This window comes from Piliocolobus tephrosceles, chromosome 13 (genome assembly GCF_002776525.5).
Source record: "Piliocolobus tephrosceles isolate RC106 chromosome 13, ASM277652v3, whole genome shotgun sequence".
NCBI classification, from domain to species: domain Eukaryota; kingdom Metazoa; phylum Chordata; class Mammalia; order Primates; family Cercopithecidae; genus Piliocolobus; species Piliocolobus tephrosceles.
Window position 1 is genome coordinate 65,476,572 of NC_045446.1, and position 22,177 is coordinate 65,498,748.

Sequence of the window (22,177 nt, forward strand, 5' to 3'; positions counted from 1 at the left end):
GCCTGCACCCAGGTGATTAAAAAGCTTTATTGCTCACACAAAGCCTGACCGGTGGTCTCTTCACACGGACGCACATGACAATGGTCACTCAAATTTGGCTCAGAATAAATCTCCTCAAATATTTTACAGAGTTGGACTCAACAACGCTCACCAAATTGATTACAGCAGGTGCTAAGTGCTCTGAAGAAAAGAACAAAGCTGCTTGTCTAGAAGGGCAGAGCCACAGTTGTGGGTGGCCATTCAAGCTCTGCAGGGCAGAAGCCATACAGTAAGTGCTCTGGCAGGAGCTCACAGTAGTGTGTTGTAAGCAAGTTTCCAGCTAAAACTTAACACTGTTTTCTTTGGGCCCAGTGCAGCTTCTTGCCAACCAATTCAGGGTGTCTTAAAGGCATTGTGCCAGGGCTGGGGAATGGAATGATTGGTGAACAAAACTCAGTACTTGCCACCAGGGAGCCCACACCCAACTCGGGGCACAGACAAATGGAGAAGTATAAAACACAAGTTGATGAGGGTCCTGGGGCAGGAGAGTGACAATCAGTATGTACTGAGCATCTACGGTGTACCAGGCACTGTGTTAAGCCCTGCATTATCTCATTTAAGACTTACCATAACCCTATGGGGGTGAGGAGAGGATTTTATTACCCCCATTTCAAAGAAATGGTTTTTAAAACCAAGGTCCAGAAAGATTATGTAACCATCTGCAGCTCACGGGTGTAGCAAGCAGTAGAGGTGGGATCTGAAACCCGGCCGGACACCATGTTTTTTCTTCGAAGACCTCCCCACAGCCTCCTGTCTTAGGGAAGAACAGGAGGCAAGATATTGCTGCCAACAAACTCCCCTTCCCTGACTCTGCAGAGGGATGCACCGCACCCTGCCAGCCTGGCTTCCTTTCTGAGCAGGAAAGGTCAGCTTGCCCTGCCCTGGCAGCTCCTCTCAGGCACCAGAACAGCCAGACTCCTGACCCAGTCCCAGGAGCAGGAAAGGCCTGTTCAGACTTCTACTCTGCCCCACTCCCACAGAAGGCCCCATCCCGGGCCAGGCACGGTGGCTCATGCTTGTAATCCCAGCACTTTGGGAGGCCGAGGTGGGCGGATCACAAGGTCAGGAGTTCAAGACCAGCCTGACCAACATGGTGAAACCTCATCTATACTAAAAATACAAAAATTAGCTGGGTGTGGTGGCATGTGCCTGTAATCCCAGCTACTCAAGGCAGGAGAATCGCTTGCACCTGGGAGGCAGAGGTTGCAGTGAGCCGAGATCGCACCACTGTACTCCAGAGCCTGGGTGACAGGGCAAGACTCTATCTCAAAAAAAAAAAAAAAAAAGAGGCCCATCCCAGTTACAACAGCCCCTTCCCAGGCAAGCCATGCTCCACAGTTTACAACCACTTTCACCCTCTTGACTCATCTGACCACCTCACCCCAGCAGCCTGTATCCCAGAGCCTAATACCAGGCCTGGCACACAGCAGGTGAATTTGACAGACAGTAGGACAGACTCCATCCCAATGGGAGGCATGGGCTCCCCTTAGCCATTTCCATCCAGCTTTCATCAGCATTTCCTGAGCTCCCAGGACAAGCCTGGGGCTAGACCAGGCAGTTTTACCTATGGTTCATTATTTTAACCTTTCCAGGAAGGTCTTACTCCATTTTGCAGAAGAGGAAGATTGAAGCCAGAGAAGCCTTTCCAGTCTCTAATTTACATGGCAAGTGAAGCTGCAGGCTCAGCCTGCCCCAGAACCGGTTCCCCTGGATGCCTTTCAGGTGTTGCTTCTGCAGGGAGGACTCTAACCAATGACAGATCTGTGCTGTGGGATAAGAGCCCCCTGAGGACATGCAGCAGATATGGCACCAACATCCCAGCCCAAAGGAAAACTTGCCACAGCAGAGCAGAACCGGGCTTGTGGGCCTAAAGCTTATATAGCTTGGAAGGTTTTTTTTTAAGAGTACAAAAATATCTTCCTTTTTGCAAATTTCACAAAACCCCTGAGCACGTGGACATATTGCTAGGCCTTGGAAAGGGCTCTAGAGCGTGAAGGGCCGGAAGCTGAAGCTGCATCAGCCTCATGGTGAATCCGCCTCGGGGCTGGAGGAAGGGCCCAGAGGCGATCTGAGCACCACCCGCCTTCACAAAGGCCCTGCCTCCAGCCCAACAGACAGATGAGGCTCCGGAAGACATTCCTTCTTCTTCTTTGGAGTCCCGCTGCTACTTAACCCTCCCCTGCAGTAGGTCCAAGTCTGACTGTCTTTCTCTTTCCATGGTTTCAGAAGAAGCAGATCTTGGCCAGGAGTGGTAGCTCACACCTGTAACCCCGCACTTTGGGAGGCTAAGGCGGGAGGATTGCTTGAGCCCAGGAGTTCAAGATCAGCCTGGGCAATATAGCAAAACCACATCTGTACAAAAAATTTAAAAATTAGCCTGGTACGGTGGCACACACCTGTGGTCCCAGCTACTCGAGAGACTGAGGAGGAAGGATTGTTTGAGCCCAGGAAGTCAAGGCTATAGTGAGCTATGATTGCACTACTGCACTCCAGGCTGGCAACAGAGCCAGGCCCTGTCCCTGTCTCAAAAAAAAAAAAAGAAGAAGAAGAAGAAGAAGAAGAAGCAGAGCTCAGCTGAGTCTAGGTCCTGCCTGCAGGGGTCTGCTGCTCACAAGGGCAGTACTGCCAGATTTCTTTGTGATCCTGGGGCATATCCCCAAGTGGAGCCTTCCATGCCTGGGCTGGAATCTTGGGCTGGCAAGGGCTGCCCTATTAAGAACCCCATCCTCAAACATTTGTAGGGTATGATACAGCTTACCAAATGTTCCTACATCCCACATCCACATCCCGTTTGGCCCACACAACAGTCCTGGAGGTGTGCAGGGCAAGCTTTATTGTCCCCCTTTTATAGACAGGGACAAAACATGAGACTTGTTGTACACCTATTGCATACTAAAGATGCCAAGGGGCTTTCCACACGTGACAACTCACAGACACCATGTGAGAAACCAAGGCTCACTCAGTTTCTGGGGCTAGTGGGCCTGGGAACGAGCCTGCAGCCCTGCTCTCCCATCTCGCAGCCCATGCCTCTGCCCTGTCTCATCTCAGTCTGGCATGGACAGCTCAGAAGGCAGTGGGCAGGCATGCCGAGACTCAGTGGGCTGAGGAAGGAGAGGCCTCCAGCTACCAAGGTGGAAGAGCAGCTGAGGGCTCAATATATTAATAGAAATCAAAAAAGTAAGAATCAACCACACCCTCTGTGGATGTGTCTGAGGAAGAGCACATGGCCCTTGGGAGCCTGAAACCTGTTTGAAAGCAATCACCTTACAGACTCAGGGCCTGATGTCCTCCCCACAGCCTCCCAAGCCGCAGATGGCCCCATTCCTACCTACCACTGTACACGTGCTAGGCCTTCCAGACCCTTCTGCTGACTCCTCTCAGCGCCCAAGGCAGCCACCCAGTGCTTGTCCTGCCCTGTTCAAGTCCCACCCCTGTACTTCACTAACGCTTGCTTAGTGGATATATCTATTCTAGGAATCTTTATGAGAAGATACTGTAGGGTGACCCACAGTACTGATTTGCCCAGGAGTGAGCTGAAGGGTTTCCTGAGATGCAATAAGGGAGGAGACCACCCCTCATATCGTCTTATGCCCAATTTCTGCCTCCAAAGAAAGAAGAAGTAAAAACTAAAAGGCAGAAATGAAATCCACAGGCAGACAGCCCAGCGACGCACCCTGGGCCTGGTAGTTAAAGATCGACCCCTGACCTAATGGGTTCTGTTATCTATAGATCACAGACATTGTACAGAAATGCACTGTGAAAATCCCTATCTTGTTTTGTTCCGATCTAATTACCGGTGCATGCAGCCCCCAGTCACGTACCCGCTGCTTGCTCAATCACGATCCTCTCACACGCACCCCGTTAGAGTTGTGAGCCCTTAAAAGGGACAGGAATTGCTCACTAGGGGAGCTCGGCTCTTGAGACAGAAGTCTTGCCAATGCCCCTGTCCAAATAAACCCCTTCCTTCTTTAACTCCGTATCTGAGGAGTTTTGTCTGCCACTCGTCCTGCTACAGCAGGACTGAGACTGTCCCAGGAAAATTGGCATGGCTGATGACCCTCATGTACTGCATGCCTGGTCCTAGGCTGGGCACTAAGACACATTTATCTACTGGACATGGTCACTGCCCTCAAGAAACTTCCAGTCAGAGAGTGGCTGCCACTCAATGAGAAACCACTGTCAAAGTCACTTGTTCAGTCCCTCACACACATGATCCATCACCACCCTGTGAGGGGAATATTAGCATCTCTGTGGTATGCATATGAAAACTAGGGCTCAGAAAGGTGGCATGATGTGCCCAGAGTCAGAGCTACAAGTGACATGCTAAGATTTGAACTTGGTCCAATGAAACAAAAAAAGGAAAGGGCAGTTTCCAGCATGAACATTATGGAGATAGAAAAAGATAGACATGTTTTATTTAATTCATTTTTGTAGCTCCAGTGTCTGGCATGTTCTAGGTATTCAGGAAATGTGTGAAGGGAGAGAGGGAGATCTAAGCCTTATTTAATTATCTCCAGGCTAGGAGATTTCATCCACCAATTCAAAAGCTATACATTTCCCTTTTCAAAGTCAGTTTCAGACCAGGCATGGTGGCTCACGCCTATAAACTCAACACTATGGGAGGCTGAGGCAGAAGGATCTCTTGAGCCCAGGGGTTTGAGACCAGCCTGGGCAACACAGTGAGACCCTGTCTCCACAAAAAATCTTCGAGGCTGCAGTGAGCTATGATCGTGCCACTGCACTCCAGTCTGGGTGACATAGCAAGATCCTATCTCAAAGGAAAAAAAAGAAAAGGAAAAAAAAAAGTTTCGACTGTTTTCCTTCAGCACCAGGACCAGGAAGGAAGTAAGAAGAGGGAAAGGGTGCTTTTTCTTTAAGTCAGCAGCTTGGGGCTCACTTCCTCCAGGGAATCTTCCCTGACTCACACCCCAACCAACTCTGGCCTCACACTGTGTCAGGCCCCAGTCAGGAGCTGGGAGTCCGAGAGACAAGAAACACACATTTGCCCTTGAGCAGAGAGGGAACTGACTTGTTAGCAGTCAACTACAATACAAAGTGCCATCCGGGAAGCCTGCACAGTGCTAAGGGAGCCTGAAAGAGGCCATTCACTCTACCTGGGCAGGGAGCAGAGTCAAGGGAGGGCTTCATGTCTAGAGCAGGTACCCTGTGCAGTTGTTCAATGAACTTCATTGAAATGTCTTTCTTTTCTTTTTTTTTTTTTTTTTTTGAGACGGGGTCTGGCTCTGTCACCCAGGCTGGAGTGCAGTGGCCGGATCTCAGTTCACTGCAAGCTCCGCCTCCCGGGTTCCCGCCATTCTCCTGCCTCAGCCTCCCGAGTAGCTGGGACTACAGGCGCCGCCACCTCGCCCGGCTAGTTTTTTGTATTTTTTTTAGTAGAGACGGGGTTTCACCGTGTTAGCCAGGATGGTCTCGATCTCCTGACCTCGTGATCCGCCCGTCTCAGCCTCCCAAAGTGCTGGGATTACAGACTTGAGCCACCGCGCCTGGCCTCTTTTTTCTTTTCTTTTTTTTTTTTTTTTTTGAGACTGAGATTTGTTCGTTGCCCAGGCTGGAGTGCAATGGTGCTCAAGTGATCCGCCTGCCTCAGCCTCCCCAAGTACTGGGATTACAGGTGTGAGCCACAGCACCCAGCCTGAAATGTCTTTAAGGAAAATTTCTCCAGAGGAGGAAGGGCATTCCAGCTAAAGAGATAGGCTTGAGCAAAGGCACAGAGGTGTGAAAAGTGCAAAGACTGTTAAGCAAGATCCAAAAAAGTCAATGCAGCCAGGTTGTTAGCAGTGTGGTGGGGACAGCTGGGAAAGGAGTGTGGAAAGGACAGTAGGGACAGATCCTGAAGGGCCTCCTAGAGAATGGGGACTTTCCCACAGGAGATAGGGAGCAGTGGATCAGGCTTTAGGCTGGGAAGGATATGGCCACATGTGAATTTCAGAATAACAGGATGGCTTGGAGGGTTGGGACTGAGCAGAAAGAGAGTAACTAGACTACAATTTTAACGATCCAGGCCAGGAGTGGGGCTTGACCTGAGCCAGTGGCGGTAGAATGAGGAGAACAGTACTTTGGGAGACATGTCTCTATCACCATTCAGTTTGGATCCCCTGAACTCGGGCTGCCCACAGGAAGGAATGAGTTTCTCTTTTCCAGGGAGCTCGACACACCCCCATCCAGCTCTACACTCAAATGGAAGTTGAGGCCAGAGCAACCCAGGTCTTTCTGTACGCTGGGTCAGGGCTCAGTGTGCGGCTGGGTCATGGTTCTTTGAAAGTTCTTCCTACTACAAAGTTTACTCTGCAAATGGTGAACATCAGAGGTGGCTGGATTGTTTCAAGTATGCATAGTGAATCGCTGCTACACTGAATTGCTGCTATAGAACAGTCAGCGCAGGGAGAAACGACCACGCATATTAGCCGCTTGATTATGATGTGTAATCATCTTTGTCATTTTTAGAATGTCAAAAAAATCTGTTGCAAAAAAAAAAAAAAAAAAAACTCCTTATTGAGTTTTAAAATGTATCTAGGTTTCTCCCAGTACCCTGGGGCAATAGAGACCCATCATAACATCAACAAGTGAAGAGCCCTGCTAACGTGCTGGGTGCTTTCATTAGCACAGCTGTAACTGAGAAAGGATGAACAGGCTATCTCCAGAGGCTGGAAAACTTGCCTACAGACATGCAATTACTGGTAGAGGGGAGGTGAGAACCCCAGCCAGCTGCTTCTCTCCACCACTCCATGTGGCCTCAGTGTGCCTAAAGATAGCCCTCCAATCTGTAGAGACCAGCACACATGGGCCCTGGCTGCCAGTCCCACAGCCTGGAGCTGTTTCTCCTAAGACACAGTTTCCCAACTGTCTAGTGTCCATGTGTTCCTCTGGGAACAGCCATCAGACCTCTGCAGTGTCTCCTGGGCTGGAGGAAAGCTTTGCTCTCCATACCCTCAGCACAGTAGACCCTGGTTTCCAACGGCAGGTTTGCTGAGCCCAGTGTATCCTGATATACCCACCCCATTTTCTTTCTCCAGGCCGAAAAACTCACTGTGATGCCATGTGGCAGAACTTTCACTTTTCACCCTAGTGTTTTTTGTTCTTAAGCAGTCCTTACTGACAGCAGGTGAAACCAGTGCCTGACACTATGCAGGCACATAGTAGGTTTCTCAAGTCTGCTGAAGAAAGTCAGTCCTGGATGAAAACCCATGTCACAGAGATACTGCCAGGAAGAGTATAACTTCTGGCTCACACAAACGCACTTTCCAACCTGCTCACGGGCCCCTCTTCTGGTGAGCGGCCTCTGATCCTTAACCTCTGGCTCTGTTTTGTCCCTGCTAAAACCAGATGCCCACTACCCCTCTTCTGGCAGCTATTGTGATTATCTATTTCCTCTCTCCCAATACATCTAAGCAGCATGAGGGCAGAGATTTGTCTGGGTCCTCTTTATATTTCAGGTGCCCAGCACAGGAACTGGGGTGTGGCACAGAGAGAAAGCTTTGTTCCTTGGAACCTCCTCGGGAGGACAGCAATGGCCTAACAGAAACGATATAAGCTAACTCTGAAAACTTCTAGCCCGAGGCCCAGGGAGATAGTGTTCCACGTCATAAGGTTCCTTGCCACCTAGAACCTGGGAAGGCCAGGCCCTCAACTTCAGAGAAAGGGCAGCCTCAGGCGGAAGGCAGAGCAGAGCTGCTCCATAAATCCCCTTCCCGCTTGGAGAGAGACACACCACTGGGACAGGCCTGGCCGCTTCGGGACATTCCTTGAGTGGAGGGAGAAATGTTTGTGGAATAAAATGGGACAAAGTGTAAAATGCTAGCTATTTGTTCCTCTGGCTGCAGAGAGGCCAGTTTTCCTCTGGGGGCAGTTTTCAGGCAAATTATCTCAGGACAAGGCCTGTTTCCTCTAATGAGGCTTCTTCCCTTTGCAGCTCTGCTCCCAAGAGAGTTGGAGGGGACAATGCTCAGAGCCAACCCCAGAGGCCTGCACTGAGGAAGCATACACAGCTCACCATCCTACAGGGCTCACCATTCTACATGGTGTGGGCGGCACTACCACTATCCAAGGCAGGGGGATGCTCCCCATGACCTTCTGGGCTCAGGAATTCTGGGCAGTGCAGCACCTCCTCCAAGGCCCCTCTAGGGAGACAGGGAGGAAAGGAGCAGGGAGGCATGCTTAGTTATGTAACCAGCTGCCTTGGAGTCAGAGTCCCTGGCATGTCTCAGCCCAGCACTGTGAGGAGAGGCTGTGGGGGCTGGGGGTCTTTCTTCATTTTTGCTGCCTCCTCCAGACCTGGCAGACCCTGTAGTAGGCACTGCTTTCCAAGTGCCTGAGCTCCAAGCAGGCACCTCCTACTCGGGGCTGGGAACCAGGAAGGCTGTTGCTTTCTGAGTGTGTGAAACAGTGGCCTGCTGGCTCCTTTGGCAGAAAGCCAGGCTCGGGGCTGTGCACAGGGGTGAGGGTTAAGAAAGAGGAGCATGGGGCCAGGATGCCGAGGGACTTCCCTCCACAACTGCCCCCAGCTTCCTGCTCCTCAATCTCTCCCCACTTCCTCCTAGAGAATCTGCCATGGGTGAGGGACCAGAGGGGAGGGGCCCCAGCTACCACAGCACCACACTGCTGTTGCTGACCGTGGGCAATCTCACTTCCCTTCTTGCCTTCCTCGGAGCTTCTCAGCTGGCCCGTACAGCCCCCACCCCCCGCACACAGCTGTGTGCACAGCCCTGGACCATGGAAAAGAGGGATGAAAGAGGAGGGAGGGGACATAGGAGAGGAAAGGAGCTGAGATCCACTCTCAGTCTTGAATGACAATGGCTTCTTTTTTTTTTTTTTTTTTTTTGAGACGGAGTGTCACTCTGTCACCCAGGCTGGAGTACAGTAGTAAGATCTCAGCTCACTGCAACCTCCACCTCCCTGGTCCAAGCAATCCTCACACTTCAGCCTCCCTGGTAGCTGGGATTACAGGCGTGTGCCGCCACACCTGGCTAATTTTTGTATTTTTAGTAGAGACGAGATTTCACAATGTTGGCCAGGCTGGTCTCGAACTCCTGACCTCAGGTCATCTGCCCACCTCAGCCTCCCAAAGTGCTGGGATTACAGGCGTCAGCCACCATGCCTGGCCGACAATGGCTTTTTATGAAGCCCTTACCCTCTCTGCCCACAGCAACCCCATTAATATTATTATACCTATTTCCCAAAGGAGAAAACTGAGGCCAGAGAGTTTAAGACCCAAGCTGAAGGTCATGGAGCTAGCAAGTGAGCAGTACAAGCAGAGTCTAACTCTGAATTGCAACCTCCAAACCTTTTGGCTTTAGCTCCGAGAGCCCCTCCTCCACACACTCTGAGGGTGCTACTTGGGCAATTTCTACACAAAGGGAAATGACACTGCCCAGCCCTGGGGAGGGAGACCTCAGCCTTAAAGAGTCCCTCGCCGAGGACTAGTTTGGGAACCACAGGATAGTCCCGAAGACAGGACCAAGGGCGGGACGTGCTTGGGGAGCCAGGTGGGCAGACTGCTGCTCCCAACCGTCTTCCCTTCTGACCCAGTCTCAGGCTGGAACAGACTCCTACACTGTCTGCCACTTCCAGAAAGCAGGGCTGCCAGAGGCCAAGCTATCCTGCCAGAATCATGCTGCGGCTCATGCCCTCTCCCAACAAGAGAAGGAAAGGGTCTTAGGGAGCCTCTAGGCCAAAGCCTCTCCTACTTCCTGCTTGACACGTAGAGAAACTGAGGCCCAATGAGGAAAAGCAACTTGCCTATGGCAGCACAGGGACAGTGAAGAAGTGGGATCCCTGTCTCCCAGGTCAGAGCCCCTGCCCTCCATTCACCCCACTTGGGTGCTCTCCTCAGACGGCACCTTCGGGCATCTGCCTGCCTCTCTCCCTGCTTCACACCCTCCCTCTGCACTTCCTGCTTCCCCCTCCCAGCCCTGCTCTGCAGACCCATCTCTGAGCCTCCCCTGTTACATCTCCTCCCAGCCTCACCACTCCACCCCCATTCCCTCTGCTCTGGGCCAAGGAGCAATGCTTGGGTGGTTTAATTAGCTGATTATGACCGCAGCCTGCTGGATGCAGTGCCCAGAATTCTGTCCCCAGTAATTAGGTGGGTTCTGAGTACTTGCCCAGTGGGGAGCCGATGGGGAGCTCTGTGCTCTGCCAGCCAAGGGAGGCTGTCCAGCTGAATAAAGAGCTCTTTGATCACCGGTAGGCCATCGGAAACCATGGTCCCCTCCTCAGGCCGGGTCAAACCACACTGGAGGGATTGCAGCCAGACCCAGATGTCCATCCTAAGGAGGGACTCCCTTTTCTCCCATGCCACTGCCCACACCCGGGAAAGGCTCAGTACATGACTGAGGATGAGGATGAAGAATTGAGCACACGCTCCGGAGGCCGGGAGAGAATCCTCTTTAGGAAGTAGGATTGGAACAAGTAGACAGAGAGGCGCAGCAGGAACAAAGGCCCAGAGGTGGGAATGAGCCGCCAAGCCCCTTCCCAAAGAGCTCTGATTGTCAGAAAATACAGTCTTCCAGCAAGGTAAAGCTGGACATCCAGTGACCTCTGCCCTTTAGGTCACAAAGAATAATCTAATTCCTATGGCTCTGGGCTACTTTGAGACATTTTTGAAATCAGCAATGATGTCCTATGGTCCTTACCAACCACACTGCCCACCCCCTAGAATATCTCCTCCCAGTGAGATGCCTTGGCTGAACAAATATTTATGGAGTTCAGCAGCATGCCAGCTCTGCGCAGGTGCTGGGGACAAGCAGATCCAGGCCAGGTGCTCTTGAAAAGTTCTTGACCTCACAAGATGACATCACGAGTGTGCAAATACCCAGGATCTATGCAGGGAGGGAGGGATGAGTGCTGACAGAGAGAGATTACAAGAAGGTCACAAAGCGCTGGGAATCCAGTGAGGGTTTCCCAGAGGAAGAGGTGAATGTACGTGATCCAGGCCTTTAAGGATGGGAAAGCTGTTGTATGTGGTCAAGTCAGCAATCAGGTACTGAAAGCCAACAATAATACAGGCTTGTAATGAGGCCTTGGGAGCCTCAAAAAAATGAATCAAACAGGGTCCTTCCCTGGGGGAGCTCACAGCTAGGTGAGGGAGGCAGGCCCGGTGAGAGGTCACATAAGCGATAACAGCCAGATAACACTGACCTTGCACAGGGACTTTCTTTGCTTTATTTTACTTAATTTTAACTCAGTCCTCATGACAACATACTACCCTATTTTACAGATAAGGGAGCCACAGCAGAGAAAGGGTTAAGTAATCAGGGAAGCCACCCAGCTGGTAAGTGTCAGAGCTGGGACTGGAAACCAGGAAATCTGGTTCTTCCAAGAGCCTAACCCCTATGCTAATCTGCTAATACTCCATGCTAATCAGATCACCAAGAGGGCTGCAGGTGCCCAGAGGAGGCCCCAGAGCAGCAGAGAAGGCTTCCTGGAGGAAGTACTCTTGCCCTGAGTGTTTTGTGTGTGTGTGTGTGTGTTTTGTTTTGTTTTGAGACAGAGTCTCGCTCTGTCGCTCAGGCTGGAGTGCAGTGGCGAGATCTCCACTCACTGCAAGCTCCACCTCCCGGGTTCCCGCCATTCTTCTGCCTCAGCCTCCTGAGTAGCTGGGACTACAGACGTCTGCCACCTCGCCCGGCTAAGTTTTTGTAATTTTAGTAGAGACGGGGTTTCACCGTGTTAGCCAGGATGGTCTCGATCTCCTGACCTTGCAATCCACCAGCCTCAACCTCCCAAAGTGCTGGGATTACAGGCATGAGCCACTGCGCCCGGCCTGACCTGAGTCTTAAAAGAGAGGGAAGGGCGTTCACGAGGAGCAAACACTTGGGCAAAGGGTTACTAAATATGCTTTGTTTATTTTTATTTTTATTGTTTTTGCCATATTTTATTTTATTTATTTATTGTTGAGACAGTCTTGTCCTGTCACCCAGGCTGGACTGCAGTGGTGCTATTTTGGCTCACTGCAACCTCCACCTCCTGGGTTCAAGCAATTCTTCTGCCTCAGCCTCCTGAGTAGCTGAGACTACAGGTACGTGTTACCACGCCTGGCTAACTTTTGTATTTTCAAAAGAGATGGGGTTTCACCATGTTGGCCAGGCTGGTCTCGAACTCCTGACCTCAAGTGATCCACCCGCCTCAGCCTCCCAAAGTGCTGGGATTACAGGCATGAGCCACATACCTGCTACAGATGCTGTATGTCCCTGGAGGTGATCACGACTGCTGTTCAAGGACCTGACACCATGGGAGACAGCACCGCCCTTTCGAGCAGTAGCCAATTCCTTCCTGGCCCTCAGCACCCAACACCCATCCCCCACCCAGGACACACTCCCTAGTGGTCTCAGTACCACTGGCCTGTAGCAGAGGCCTGAGCTGCTCAATCTTCCACTTTGGCCGCCCAGAAGAAAGGTCACTCCTGGACCTGCTAGCAGAAGGGCCTCTCACGTGATTTGACTTCATAGGGACACTAGGACCCAGAGAGGGTGCATGTCATGCCCAAGGTCACACAGCAATAAGTACGCAGTAGAGCATACCTCTGGGACCCTTCTGAGGCGGTGAGCCCCAGCAGTCTACTCCCCACCCCTCCCCTGGCCCTATGCCAAAACTTGTCCATGCCCATTGCACAAGGCAGGGGCAAGGGTGAAGAGGGAACAAACCTGGCAGAGGTTTGCTCACCCTCTGTCCAACCCTCTGTTCTCCAACCCCCTACTAGGACTCAAACCACCCCTGGGATGGACCCATCCTGCACACGGGAAGGCAGAAGACAAGGTGCCCAGGAACCATCTGAGATGATACCTGTTCTAGTTCCAGGGCTCATGTGGAAGACAAAACCCCAACCTCAGGAGCCCCCAGTGTGATGGGGGAAGAAGGGAAGAAAGAGTTCAGTCCAGTTCAACAAGCCTCCCTGCAAGGCTGAGGGAAGGGTAGGGCTGCACAAGTGAGCTGGTTGTGGGCTACAGGTCCAGGGCCAGCATGAAAGGGACTTCCTGCCTCATCCAGGCCCATACATGGGCTGCTGAACCACTGAATGGTTCAGACACTGCATCCTGCCTCCCGCTGACTCGACATCAGTCACAGTGCTCCCAGTGCTGAAGACCTTTTAGACCAGCAGATCCCTCTCCAGGTGCAGGGAGACAGAAGCTCAACTGTGGCCTCAGCCAGGTGTTGCCCAGCCCCAGGCAGAGGAAAAGCTGTTCAGTTCCTGTGGTGACCTTAGTCACACAGAATTCTGGGGACCTGTCTGGTCCAACTCCCAGGGGCCTCATCTGGCACCAGGTCTCCTGGGAAGGAACAAGCAGTTCTTCTGAAGTGGCACTAAAGATGGGGCCAGTCCCAGGAAGGAGGAGGTGCGTCTCCGGAGAGATGACCCTGCCACGACCCCTTAGGGAAGGTGGGAGGGGACTGGGACAACAGAGTCCTTTGTTGCCCTCTCAAAAGCAGCCACCCTGTCCTGCCAACCCCCTCTGTTCTCCAACCCCCTACTAGGACTCAAGCCACCCCTGGGACAGGACCCATCCTGTCCACATGGGAGGGAAGAACGCAGAGCACCCAGGGACCATCTGAGACAATACCTGTTCTAATCCCAGGACTCATGTAGGAGACAAGGCCCCAACCTCAGGAGCCACCAGTGTGATGGAGGAGACATCCTTCCTTCAGAAGCCTCTAGTCTGAGGAGGGAGACATGGCTCCCACCTGCAAAAGCCAATCAGATGAGGGAGGTCCCGGGCCTCCGGCTCAGGCGCCCCATGCTAATAGAGGTGGTATATCCCTGTCCCTCAGGACTTCCCAGTCTGATGCAGGAGTCAGGACCCCATCCCTCTCTTTTGAGAACTTGCCTAATGTGGGAAATATTGCTTTCAGTCTTAGGATTCACTAATGGGAAAGGCCTAATTTCAGCACTTAGGAGTCCCTGGGCCAACAGCAGAGGCAAGAAGGGAAAAAAATGTTCAGTCCAGTTCAGCAAACCTCTGCCAGGCATCTCCTGGGGAAGCAGACCCAGTGTGGGTGAGGAAGTATCAACTGAGAACAGAAATAGCCCTGAACCACAAGCTGCTCACCAAATGGGGAGCTCACTCAGCCTGAAGTATGAATGAATAAGAAAGTACCTTGAAACCACACACCCAAGGCCTACTGGCCAAGGTTGCCCCTTCCTCCACAGCCTCACCCCTCACACTCCCACACCTGCACCCAGTATCTGCACCTTGGCCTAGGCTCTTCCTTCTGTCTGGAACACCTTACTCCCGCCTAACTCTTTCTCATACTCTAGCACCCAGCTCCGGGGTCACCTCCTCGAAGAAGCCTTCCTCCAAGTCCCCCACCTGAGTCAGATGCCCCACCTTTTGGAGCCAGCACATTGCATGTCTTCCCCAGGACCAGCTCACACTTCACAATCCCTCAGCCTAAGCCTGAAAGGACAGCACAGGACAGTGGTCTTCTGCCTCTGGACATAAGGCAGAAGGAGGGGGCGGATGAGATAAAACCCCTAGGTTCCCATACCCACAGTCTTCACTGCCCGCTTGCTCCCAGCCCTGGGCCTCATGCCCTTCCTCCAAGAGGCTCAAGCCTTGCTCCAAGCATAAGAAAAGCAGGGTCCTCTCCCACTCCTCTCTGCCCGCTGTAGCCTAGCTTTGCCCTCACCACTCCACCAAAACCCATGCCACCAGCTACTGTCTTCTGGCTGAATCTGAGGGGTCTTGGTCCAGCTCATCCTCTGTGGGTCTGTCCCTGCTTCTTTGGCTCCAAGAATATGGCCTTCTGTCAGTTTCCTCCCTCTTCTCTCCATGCCCAGGCACTGGTGCTCTCCAAGGCCCTGGCTGTCCCTAATCATCCTCTCTTCATACGCTATACCTCCTCCCTATGCGACATCATTCATCCACATTTCCAAAGCCCTGCCTCGCATTTTGATCCTTACCCCAGGATCCAGACCCCCTAACGCAGAAGCCCCACTACATCCAGCCTATAACAGACTGCCCTGGCTCCCTCACCAAGCTGCTCCCAGCCCTGCAGGCCTCAGCCAGATGGTAGGCACGAGCACTCTGGCAGCAGCGGAGGACGGCTGGGTGGAGGCCAGGACCTCACTTGGGGTGTGCTGACTCCCAGCCTGCTGTTCTACTGCTGTTCTTCTGACACCCCAAAGTGTCAGAAGCCCTGAGAAGTGGCAAGCCCACAACTCAGGACCTCTGGACCCATGCCAACAGGAGGTGTCAGCCTCAGGCAAGGAGGCCCAAACTTGGAAGAAAGAGAGCAGTGGAGAAGTCTGAAGCCCAGAGGCTGGCCTGGAATCAGGTATCAGAGACAATGGGCCAGGCTCGATGCTACCACTCCCAGTGGGCCCACGAGCAGCCCTGGCCAAAGCTACAGGACTTCCCCATGTTCCAGCCAAGATGGGTCACACAGGGCTTAACCACCAAGAGAAATGACAGCCAAAGTTCACAGAGAGCTGGTGATTACATGTCCCCATCATCCTCCTTTCTCTGAAAAAAGAGGAGTTACATCTGCAGGAAAGGAAATTCCATTCCCTACCGTTGCCTCTGAGGAAGTCCCTCCTGTTGTCTAAATCTGATCCTTCATGTTGTCTGTTGAGTTAGCAGAAACAGCAAGGCCCAGAAAGGATGCACAACTTGAGGCTGGGAGCTGCTAGGGAGGCCAACTGTGAGCCAGACAAGGCCCCCTCTCTTGGGCAAAAGCATCGAGTAGCAGAGACGGCTTTGTGGGCCAATAGGCCCGGATTCTTATGCTTGCTGGCTGAATGGCAGTGAACAAATACTTAATCTCTCCTAGTCTGTTTCCTCATCTGCAAAATGGGGACAACAATCACTACATTACTAGATTACAGTTGAATTCACTGAGATTACACGTATAATTCTAACACACCAGATACCTGGCAAAGGTGCCATGGACCAGCAAGGTTGATGGACTCCACCTCCTATTCACATTCATGTTTCTCAGCTCTATCCTCTCTGCAGCATAAGTTCAGAGCTCGCAGCCTTAGTTCTCAGGTTTCTTCCCAACCTCCTCACTGGTCTCCCTGCTTCTAGGCCTGCTCTTCCCATCCACCCTCCTTGGCGCTGCCAAAGTCATCTCTCTGAAATGAAAACATCTGCTTTCAGCCCTCAGCTGCCTCACACTCTTCTCTGAATCACCATCCACTTCAGGAGAAAATGCTCGCTCCTTAGCCTGACATTCCCAGGCTGCTGGTGACCGGCCTGTGTTTACCTCTTAAGGCTCAGTGTCATCCCCAGCCCAGGCCCCAGGCTGCACGCCTTGCTTCCTGCCTCCAAGCCATTGCAAATTCTGCACCCTCGGCCAGGAATATCATTCCCAATCCCACCCCCTTGGCCTTCTCATCCTTCCAGATGAAGCTCAGCAGTTCCAACGCCACCTCCTTTCCAGGAGAGCTTCCTGTGCCATGCTCCCTGCCTGGGCCTGGGTTGGGGAGTTCTCCTTAAGCCTCCCACAACACACGTCATCCTGAATTATGACCACCTGCTCTGCTCTAAATCCCTGGAGGACAGAGTAGACTCCTTCCTCTCTGAATCCCCAGGCCCTGGGCACTCAGAAGGCACTCATCAACATTTGTTGAATGAATACATGATTGTTCCCAGAGCATCTTACAGCAACCATCATACTCCTGCCCTGTGATTAGTCCTGTCCAGGTATTTTGTTTTTATCTTTTCAGACCAGGTCTCACTCTCTCACCCAGGCTGGAGTGTAGTGGCATGATCATGGCTTACTACAGCCTTGACCTCCAAGGCTCAAGTGATCCTCCCACTTCAGCCTCCTAAGTAGTTAGGACTATAGGCATGTGCCACCACACTCAGCTAATTTTTGTATTTTTTGTAGAGATGGTATTTCACCATGTTACCCGGGCTGGTCTCAAACTCCTGAGCTCAAGCAATCTGCCCATCTCAGCCTTCCAAAGTGCTAGGATTACAGGTGTGAGCCAACACGCACAATCCTGTCCAGGTATTTAACACCTCTTTCCCCCTTAACCCTGGGAATTCCTAGAGGGCAGTGACAGTTTCTGATAAATTTTCATTGTCACTTTCATATGGGGGTGCAATTCCAGATGGAGGGATGGATGCAATGATTCCTGATGTTCAGTTTTCAATATCTGCAGATTCCTCCTCTAAGTCATAGATAAAGTAGAATCTCATGGCTTACGGAAAAAGACAAGGTACAGCCCATTACCGATTTTGCCCTTCTTTTCCAAATTACTTAGCAAACTGTCTGGAAAGGGACAGAAAGCCCTCATGGGACTGCAGGAGAGTCTGAGGGGGAGGTCAGGGCCACCATCAGGTGGATTTAGCTGGGCCTTGGCTCCAGGCTTCAGGCAGTGCCTCTTCCCCTGCCCAGTGAAGTCAGTAAGTACAAGGGAAGCCTTAAAATGTAAGTATTGATAGCTGCAGGTCCGGAAAATAAAGGCAATTGCCCCATGTCCCAAAGGTCCAGCAGTGAGTTCGAGGCAGGGCAGGGGGAGTCACGGAAAATACCTTGGCCTCAGAGACAGGGTCTCCAACAGGTGCCTGGAAGCCCATGGTGTCCACATCTTCCTGACAATCATGTCAGCAGGACAGCAATGACACTTATCCCCCAAGTCACAGAGAGGTACAGAGAGACCCAAGAGAGGCTGAGTTACTCCAATCACAAGGCAGCCTAGGAAGGACAGGAGGAGTGGAGAATGGCTCCAACTCCCTGCTATACCCTGCAGGAAGAAAAGCCTGACCTCATGGGTCAAGATGGATGTGGCTGGGGAGGGAGTCACATACCTTTCTACTGAGGATAGAGGCCTAGGTCACAGTGCTGGCCAGCCAGCTGCAATGGGGACTAGCCATCAAGATGCATGCAGGCACAGCATGATCTTCTGCTGTCTCCCCCAAAGCCTGGGCCTCCAGCACAGAGCAGGGCACCCCTCTCTGGCCCACGTGTGGCCTGGTAGTGCCCTAGAGCCATCCACAGAGACATGACCAAGTGGACTCCAGCCTCTGCCCTGCCTCTGGCCCCTTTTGACCTTAGGCAAATCACATGACCTATCCAGCTCTCTGGTTCCTCTGCTAGAAAACAGGAAGAGGAAAATTAACCTCCTGGAAGAGCTGTCAGGAGGATGGCTGGAAAGTAGTTTCTAAACATTAAGAGCCTAAGTTGCCTCTGAGCCTCAGTTTCCTCCTCTAGAAAATGGAAATAATCTCTGGAAGCCCTTTCTTACAGTGTTGAGAGAGAGTCTCAGATGGCAGTGCGTGAGAAATGGCTTTGTCAGTGGCCCTGAAAGGTGGTGCCCACTGGGGTATGTCTCTCTAGTCTGTTAGCTCCTTCAGAGGAGTGGGCCTTGCGCATCTTTGATCACCCACACTATGCCTAGTATACAGCAAGAGCTTAATAATAAATGGAACCGAGGAGAGGGGAGGGGAGAAAAGGGAGGAGGCAGAAGTCAGGCACAAGAATAGGAGAGGAGAAAGACAGAAAACAATGAGAAAGAGGGAGAGCCCAGGAAGAGGCTGCTGTGCCCACTTGGGTGGGGAGAGCAACGGGGAAAATAGGGTGGCAATGCTGAGCCCTTGACCAGGGCTGGTCCTGTCTGAAGGGCTGCCCCCAGGGGCTGTCCTGCTCCAGCCCCCTCCTCCTTCTGTCCCACTTTTCCCTTTCAGAGGCATAGACCGTTTCTTTCTGAGTATTTCAGGCCAGGTTCTAGAACAGGAGGGGTTCTCCCAGACCTAGGTTCAAAACAGCCCCTGGCCAGCCACTCCTCAGGAGGTCAGAGGGAAAGGGAACAGAGTAGATGGATGCGATCTATTTGGATGGGATGGGATCTGTTTTCCCCAGGCTGGGGGCAGTGGGGAGCGTTCTACCCTGTGTGATGTGTGTTTCCACTTCTGGCCATGTGGGGCCTGGAACGTGTGTGTCAGCGGGCCTCAGGCTAGCAGCTTGTGCCTGCGGGGTGCCAGTCTTTGCAAGCGTTAGTCTGATTGTGTCTGTGGGGGTCAGTGTTGGTGTGGCCTTGTGTTGGTGAGACATGCCAGCACAAGTGTGTGTGCCAGTGAGGGTGATGTGTGTACCAGCAAGAGTGTGTGCTACAGCGAGTGCAGGTGACAGTGTGCGTATCAGTGTATGCCCACACGTGTGTGCCAGCACGAGGGTGTGTTAGAATTGGTGTATGTTGGAGTGTGAGCTGTTCATGCCAACAAGGCTGTAAGCAAGAATGTCTTGACCGAGGCGTGTATGACGGCGTGCCACTGCGTGTGATGAGCGTGTGCCAGTGGCTGCCAGTGTGTGCGCCAGCATGCCTGTGCCACGGGTTAGTGTGTCCGTGCGTGTATTGTGTGTCAACCTGCCCCTGCGCGTCTCTGCGGCTGTCGGCCAATGCTGGGTGTCAGCGAGCTGTGAGTGTGTCCGGGCCAGGACCCGCGGCCCACATGGGGCGGCCCGGCCCTCGCCCTTTGGGTCCCCCTCACCCACGGCCCTGCCGGGGAGACCACACAGGAGACCTCGGGTGGAGGAGAGCTGGTACTAGATCCCGGGGTGGCCACGAACACAGAACCAGGACGCAACCGGAGCCCCCGCCCGTGCCCTCGCCGAGGTCGCCCCCACACGCCCCACGCCAGGCGACCGCCCTGCACTCACCGGGTCCCTTTGTCGCCCATGGTCCGCGACAGCCGAAGGGAGGTCCGCGGCGTCAGCGCCCAGGCAGGAAAATCCCCGGCCAGCAGGAGGAGCGCGGGCCAGCCCGCTCCCGGCTCCCTGCTCCGCCTTCTCAGCTCTCCCGGCCGCCGCCGCCGCCCCCGCCCCCGCCCCCGCCCCGGGTCCCCGCCCGCCTCCCGCCGCGCAGAGCAGCGCAGCGTCCGGGCCGCGGTCAGGGGCGTGGAACCGCGCGGGGTGTGTGTGTGTATGTGTGTGTGTGTGCGCGCGCGCGCGTCTGCGTGTGCGCGCGCGGCCCAGCGAGCCAGGGCAGCGCTGCAGGACGCGTCAGGGCCCCAGGGTCGGCGTTTGTGGTGGGGGAGGGGTCCACCCGCGTGCGAGTCCGTATGAGTGAGTGTGTGTGTGTGTGTGTGTATGGTGGTGGTGTGGTGTACGTGAGGGCGCACGGCTGTGTGCGGGCCCTATTAGGGAGTGTATTGGTGTGGATGGAGGAGTGTGCACGTCTTTTGTGCAGTTGTGCGTGTGTGCGCACGGCCGTGGGTGCGAGCGCGCTCTCCCGCGCATGCCGGGGCAGCCTTTGTGTGTGTGTGTGGTTGGAAGCCGAGGGTCTGGCGACCCCGAGGCCGCACTCCCTGCGGCCGCTGGCTTAGCTGGAGACCCCGGGATGCCTGGCAAGGCCTTCGCCCTGTGCTCCACCCTTCCCCATTCCACCCCACCCCACCCCACCCCCTTCTACTGGAGAGATAACACCCAGTCACCCAACAGAGACAGGAAGAAGGGGTGGAGGGGGCAGTAGACGGCCTTGACACTGGGAAACTGAGCGGAGACCCGCGGCCAGCAAAGGGCTGCAGGAAGCCGCCCGGGAAAGGGAAGCTGCGAGAAGTGAGAAGAGGCGATAAAGGAAGAGGGCAGAGCTGGCCCGCTGATGTAACCGGGTAGCACCGTGGAAAGTGCCCATGCCCAGCTCCATGGCCTACTGCGGGTGACCCTGTACACCAAGCTTCTGAGAACCCATGTCCGGACCTGTAAAGTGAGAATACACTAATATCAGCCTGCAGAATTAATAGGTTGAAAGAACTTGCTTGTGTTTGCTGGCCTCCCCTGAGTGCCTGCATACAGTAGGTGCCCAGTAGATGTTAGCCCACTTCTCTACAGGCTTCTTGATGTCCTGTGAAATCTTGGCTGCAGGCCGGGCACGGTGGCTCAAGCCTGTAATCCCAGCACTTTGGGAGGCCGAGATGGGCAGATCACGAGGTCAGGAGATCAAGACCATCCTGGCTAACACGGTGAAACCCTGTCTCTACTAAAAACTACAAAAAACTAGCCAGGCGAGGTGGCAGGCGACTGTAGTCCCAGCTACTCGGGAGGCTGAGGCAGGAGAATGGCGTGAGCCCGGGAGGCGGAGCTTGCAGTGAGCTGAGATCTGGCCACTGCACTCCAGCCTGGGCGACAGAGCGAGACTCCATCTCAAAAAAAAAAAAAGAAAGAAAGAGGCGGGGCGCGGTGGCTCAAGCCTGTAATCCCAGCACTTTGGGCGGATCACGAGGTCAGGAGATGGAGACCATCCTGGCTAACACGGTGAAACCCCGTCTCTACTAAAAATACAAAAAACTAGCCGGATGAGGTGGTGGGCGCCTGTAGTCCCAGCTACTCTGGAGGCTGAGGCAGGAGAATGGCATAAACCCGGGAGGCAGAGCTGGCAGTGACCTGAGATCCGGCCACTGCACTCCAGCCGGGGCGACAGAGCAAGACTCCGTCTCAAAAAAAAAAAAAAGAAAGAAAGAAAGAAATCTTGGCTGGGACCCTGCTTTGTCCGAGGTGACTTCCTGCTTTGCAGGTAGTGGGAAATTGTAAGGTCTTTCCCACACCCTCAATGCTGAGATTTGGCTATCCCTGAAAGGTCTAAGTATTAAGGGGAAAGGAAGCTATCATTTACTCTGATGCTGTTGTGAGTGTATAAACATCTGTAATCATGCTCAGAAGCAGTTACCTATACTGTTTATATGCAGTATAATTACTATAATTATGTCCAGATTTGGCAGAGGGGCAGGGGGAGGCTGATGGGTAGGCAGGGTGGCCCACCTCTGGGCAATGTTAGGAGCTAGAGAAAATAGATGAAGGCCCAGAACCCTCCTCCCAGTCTTGGCCTCTGGGCTTCACCCTCCACAGGGGAAGAAGAGGCAGCCACCTGTTGTTTCTGCAGGGCTCAGAGATCTGGAAAGGAGCAGACTAGAATCTTTTTGATGACAGGAGATCCCTAACCAGGATGGTGAGGCCAGGTCCTGCCACTCTCCACATCAGTTTCCCCACCTATAAAACAGGTTTGACCAAACCATATGATCTCCAATGGATCTCTCCATGCTGATGCCTAAAACATCTAAATGTATTTTTTTTTTTTTTCTGGAGACGCAGTCTCGCTCTGCCACCCAGGCTGGAGTGCAATGGAATGATCTTCGCTCACTGCAATCTCTGCCTCCTGGGTTCAAGCAATTCTGCCACC

At 53.2% G+C, this 22,177-nt stretch overlaps 1 protein-coding gene across 7 annotated transcripts in view; it reads right to left on the bottom strand.

The window, feature by feature from the left end:
• The window catches only part of ARRB1 (arrestin beta 1), a 99,527-nt gene extending 79,154 nt beyond the window's left edge, over positions 1-20,373 (bottom strand). For 4 of the 7 annotated variants that reach the window (XM_023209384.2, XM_023209383.2, XM_023209382.2 and 1 more), the window contains exon 1: positions 19,663-20,373. In XM_023209384.2, coding sequence (XP_023065152.1) covers positions 19,663-19,682 — 20 coding nt within the window. In that variant the 5' untranslated portion in view covers positions 19,683-20,373. The remainder of the gene's footprint in view (positions 1-19,662) is intronic. The other 3 variants (XM_023209380.3, XM_023209378.3, XM_023209379.3) reach the window with 3 other exon arrangements.
• Between the last annotated feature and the right edge of the window lie 1,804 nt (positions 20,374-22,177).